The sequence below is a fragment of the Trachymyrmex septentrionalis genome, unplaced genomic scaffold (genome assembly GCF_001594115.1).
Source record: "Trachymyrmex septentrionalis isolate Tsep2-gDNA-1 unplaced genomic scaffold, Tsep1.0 scaffold190, whole genome shotgun sequence".
Lineage (NCBI taxonomy): Eukaryota > Metazoa > Arthropoda > Insecta > Hymenoptera > Formicidae > Trachymyrmex > Trachymyrmex septentrionalis.
The window spans coordinates 452,063-457,813 of NW_017305072.1; the positions used below are offsets into that span (position 1 = coordinate 452,063).

The 5,751-nt window shown below is 37.7% G+C and overlaps 1 protein-coding gene across 3 annotated transcripts in view; it reads left to right on the forward strand.

Moving 5' to 3' along the window:
* Window positions 1-5,591, forward strand: part of LOC108747065 (tetraspanin-9-like) — a 47,550-nt gene extending 41,959 nt beyond the window's left edge. For all 3 annotated transcript variants that reach the window (XM_018484311.1, XM_018484312.1, XM_018484313.1), the window contains one exon: window positions 5,276-5,591. In XM_018484311.1, the coding sequence (XP_018339813.1) occupies window positions 5,276-5,465 (190 nt within the window). In that variant the 3' untranslated portion in view covers window positions 5,466-5,591. The remainder of the gene's footprint in view (window positions 1-5,275) is intronic.
* The last annotated feature ends 160 nt before the right edge of the window (window positions 5,592-5,751 follow it).

Here is a 5,751-nt window from a genome sequence, read left to right on the forward strand (position 1 = left end):
AATCGTATGGAAAATGAAAGCGTTAATAACTTCGCTTTTGAAGCTTTTGATAATAATTAGCATGTAAAGAAACTAGAAAAATGACTCATTGCGCATAATGGCGGAGGTCCCGTCCATCTCGACCAATCAGAAATTGAGTTTATTTGCAGCGTGAACGAGCCGTGTGAATTTCCGCAAATGAGCTCAAAATTTGATTGACTGACAGATCCCCCACCACATTCAATCCATCGGAATTAGAGAGCCTCTGAAGGAGAGAGTGGCAAACTGCTCTTCCTTTGATTGGATGCGGTCATCAAAACTCCATAAGCAAGAGATTGGAGAAAACTGGTCACGTGACCCCCCCTCCTTGATTGGACACGGTCATTCACGTGACCAATTTGCCACTCCCTCCCTCTGAGGCTCTCTAATCGGAATAGGTCATCTTTCTTTTTACACCATAGATAATAAGAATTTAGAAAACCTGTGAATTCCGAATATTTGTATATCCGGGCAAAGAACTTTACGTTTATATTGACAAGCGAGGTCAGTGCGACCATTGCATGTATTCCGCGAGTACAGTGTATTCGCAGAGCTGCGAGAGAATCACGGATTTCCTACTCGGGGCATTTTATTCTTGCCGACGGGTGACCCGATGCGAGGATAGAGATGAGCACAGCAGCCGGAACTGCCATAACGTGCAGCGCGTTGATACTTCTCTCAAGATGAACTTTTCGCTACTCGCTCCGCCGTGAAATACACGAGTTCACGGGGTCGCGACCACGAGTTGACGTTGCGGTATTATATTAAAACTTTCTGTCCAATAGATAATCTTATTAGGACTTTTAATTTTTGTTCAAAGAAATCATCGCGTCCTTTGTCTCGAAGTTTTTATTTAATATTGGTACACGCTCATCTATCGTGAAGTTCTCCCGCTCCCATTGAACTCAGTGACTTTCTTAAATTTTAGAATCTTAGCGTGTTTTCGAATAATAACATTCCTCCAAAGTGTTGATAAATTTTTCGAGACTAATGACCTCGGAATTTCAGTTGCACTTTGCGTTTGCATATAACGTGTTAATGTATACGATTTATAATTTTTGTACAATAGATAAAACGCGCGATCTCTTGCGTACTTCCGCTAATGTACGCGAAAAATTAGATTGTTCGTAATGTCGTTGTTGCAACGCTAAAATGTATTAAAACAAAAACGTTGCTTAAATATTCGTATACGATTACAGCGGAATAAATTCGCGCGTCAGATGCAAAACCATCCAGACCATTTGCAAATTTATCTCATGTTGAGTAATAATTTCATTCATACGACACAGTGAAATCAATCTGTAGATTGTGATACCATACTTAAAAAGTTTAATTATGATTGACGAATTAATTTGTAAATATCTTGTAAAGTTATGATTGAGTGGATTCAATTTATTGGAATAAATTCTCACACACAGCGCTGCAATATGGAAAGGTTATAAAACCGGTATGTACGAACATCAATTATAAGTACATTATAGGGTCATCTGGAGTAATTGTGACGATATTTAATTTTATTTGTATTAAAATTCAAAAAGATTAAATTTTAGATTGTTCCATATTCAAAGATGATTTGACTTTAAATTGGTACAAGTTCTCCTAAGTACAAAAATTGTGTTATAATAATTATACCAAATAAAAAAAGTACTTTCAAATGGTAGTTATTAGAACACGTGGTATAAAACATGATAAGCGGAAAGTAGAGTAGATTTCCTGAAAAATTTTTTCAAGTAAGGATATAGAGTCCAAACTTGTTACAAAATTTTTACTACCAAAATTAATTTCCTAGATTCTGTAACATCTTATATAACATTCTTTTTCGTGGTCTCTCGTGAGAAACGAGGCAGCTTCGTAAATCCTGAAACGCGGCGAAAAGTCGCCGCAACGATGTCGCTGCGTCGCGTGCTGATACTCTTTCCGAAGTTTTCGCCTTGGCAAAATAGCTGGGGATGAAGCAACGCCTGGCGAGAGAAATTCACTGCCTCTCTCTCTCTCTCTCTCTCTCTCTCTCTCTCTCTCTCTGTCTAGTAGTACCGGTCCAGAAGTACAACCACGTCTCTTGAGCGCGTGTACACGAACGGTTTCGTCGTTCCCTTTCCTTTTGGCTCTCTCATCCTCTCTTCTCCCTGGCTCCTTACACCCTAGCCCCGTAATTCCCCTTTAAGCTGCTGTGGGAGGTCCGCTCGCGTGTCACACGTAGCGCGAGGATGAATATACAAAGGCGCCTTAAGGAGACGCCGCCTGTACTGATGTTCTCGATATTCACGTGCACGTTTACGTACGAACGTCGTCGTCGTCGTCATCGTCGTCGACGTACACGTGGACCGTTGGCACATACTTAACTGAGTGTATGTGCGAAAGCTTAGAGTTGCGCGTATGTGTATGTGTGTGCGGGTTTTCCTCGGCAGGCTTACAGAAGACTACCTACTACACCGACCGCTGACGTCGCGAACAATGGGGCGATTAACGCGACGGGAATGTGGAAAAGCGGCGACGTCTTGCACGCCGATAATGGAAACGCCTAGCGGCTTGAAAGACGTGAAACGGGACGTGCTGCACCTGGACAGACGTTCAGCGGTTCAATGAGATTTTTGCCAGGTCGAGCAACGTTCTTTTTGGTGCTAATTCGTTCTTATCGTAACTTTGCGATAATTATATATGATAGAAAGAATAAAAGGTGTAAAAATTTAAATTTTAAATGCTGAAGTGAAAATAATGAGACCTAATTCTTTAATAATTAAGTAAATTTGACATTTTATTAAATAGCAAAATGTATAGCTTTTTGAGTTAAAATTATTGCAGTTTATTGATTTAAAATAAAAATAAGAATGTTTTTGTTTATATTTTTTTTTACTTTTATACATTATGTATATAACTTAGCCACATTTATAAAACTATTTAGCCGAACATGTTTTGCATTAAAGGGATCATACTGGAGATTATTTAATGCTAAAATAACCGAGGAAAGTTCCTAATTATTATTATTTTAAAAAGAGAAGGTAAATGGATAAATTATTTTGCCGAAAAATTCTATTTTGCGAGGTCGACCCGATCGCATTTTTCTGAGAGCGTAACAGTGGATTTCTAAGCTGATGTAACTGTGACATTATTGCCTCGGAAGATATTTCAACGTTACGATTGCCCTTTAACCCCGACAGTATATATTTTCCGATTTTTGATACGTATCGCCTCAATAGCTTTTATCGCAGGATATCTTTGTGCGCGCGAGTGTGTATTTTGCTCTTCTTTTATACTTTCGCCTCCGTTAAACACCTTTTGTATCTTCCTGAAGGAAAGTATTCCTCTTCTAATCTTAAGAGGAGATCACGAGACGTATATAGAGAAACTTTCGTTGTCCTTTTCTAATTGAACGTACGCGATTTAGAGAAAACATTTAGAGAAATCCTGATAGAAATTTCATGCATTTTTTAAACAGTTATTGGACAGTTCATTAACTTCTGTCTAACAACTGATAAGTAAAACTATTTGGAATCCCAATCAATGTAAAGCTTTGTTTGCAGTTACTGCGCTTAAAAGGTATCTTGCGAAATCTGAACTTATTTATTAAACAAAAACAGAACAAAAATGGATTACGTATGTTAATTAATTATAATCTATTAATTAGAATAATTAATTAATATTAGACAATAATTGGGCAGGTGTCTACGGAAATGTTTGTACATATTTTTACCAGGAAAATTATTTCAGCCACTGAATAAGATTCTATCAAGTTCTTGTCTATTTCTTATCTCTATGTTGCGATATTATTACAAATAATGAGAATACAATAATATTAGACAGTAACTGAATGAGTATCTAGGAAAATTATATACATTTCTACGAGGAAAATTCGAAAATTTCATATTATTTCTTGCATGACAGTTTTGTGACGCGTAATCTTAGCATTTTATTTTTGAATATTGTCAAATAGGATTGCATTACTTTCTACAGAGAAAAGACAAAACTTTATTTGACAGCGTGAAAGCTGTAAATTGTTGTCTAAATCAGTAATATTCATAAATTTCTTATAGTAACTTTATACTTGTTACTTATTTTAGACAGTCGAGTTATTTAAAATCACCTTTTAATATTATACAAAATTACATTCACTAATGATTCATTCGAAGGATACGCAAATCTCTCCCGTCGACAACGCGCGCGTCGAAAAAAAGAGTCAAAATCACTCGCGATGTACCTAAAAGTTTTCTATAGCTCCATTATTTTACTTGTCATTAGCGCACGTTCTCAACTCATTAACGAACGTTAAATGTACCGTTAACAATGAAATAAGCTGTGAAGTAAAATAGACAGTCGGTTCTTTCAAGAAATTCCGCCTTAATGCACCATAAACGAGGAAAGGTCGTGTCGAGGTCCTGAACAACGAGTTTTGCCCACACTTCCAGCCACATTTTCTTGAGAATTCCTCATCATTTCGAATTTTGCGAATAAATCTTCGCCCGCGCTCGAGAGTGTACAGCGGCTATCGTGGCCGGAAACACTTGGAAGTGTACGGTCGTGGGAGAGGACGAGAGCAGCTTTTCCGCCAGAAAATTGAATTTCTTAGATAAGGTTCTTTATCTCTCTCTCTCTCTCTCTCCCTCTCTCCTCGCTTTACAACCGGGAGATCAAACGCGGGCCGTCGCATTTTCTCTCGATTTCTCCCCCAACCTGATAATTACAGCGAGAAGCCATCGTAATTTAAATTTGTTTCTTTTTTTTCGCGGGAAAATAAATTATCGCGCGATAACGCGTTGCACGAAAAGCAAGGGTAGAGTACGTTATGACGGTGTATCATTATCACCGTTGATAACTGGAGGATACACGACACGTGAGAGAAACGACGTTTATTAATCGATGCTACAATGTCGTCACCCTTTAAGCGTTAAAGCCTTGCATCTTATTAATGTGGCACCGTGAGAGAATTAACAATAGACGCCTTCGTTGGATTCTCTTCGTAATCCTGTTGCCTCTATCTTTTTGTAGGCGAGGAAACGGGATAAAGCTCTGGAAACTTCTCATCAAATTGTATACAGATGAGGAGGCCATACGATTGTAAAATCAGAAAACAAAGTTAAGATAATTTGAATAGGCCAAAATATAATAATAACTCGAATTACACTAATTAATATTAGACGTTTATTTGCTCTTTACGATATTATATTTATTTGTATTGCCGTGTATGTTATCTATTTGTACGGTTATATTCTATCGCGTTTCATTTGAGATCTCCATGTCGAATACGTCTTTCATGCTTTAGTCTCGACGAAGACGGTAAAAGAAGCGTGTGGAAAACAGGCTGTCTCGATGCGATAGCGTTGGATTTAGCCTGGATCACCGCGTATATGGTGGGACTGTGCTTCATGTCGATCCCGTCACATATTCTAGCTATTGTATCGGCGGGGATACTTTTACAGATCTCGAAACGAACATCGATCTCCAACGACTGACATTCTTTCACGATACACCATGAATGACGTGGTGATTTTATACGTTCGCGTTACACCTCTCAGTTCAGTTCACGACTCGGTTCAATTGGTGAATGACAACCTACCTTAAATAAAACTTTTTTGTTAAACGTATCTGATTGTATATACGCAACTTGCATCGTTCTATTTTGTGAAAAATGCCTAATTGTTAAAAGTTTTCTACTGCGTTAATAGGTTATTTCAAAATGTAAATTTGAATTAAACCTTTTACTTTGTTATATAAGTGCATTAATTTAAATTCATTGTT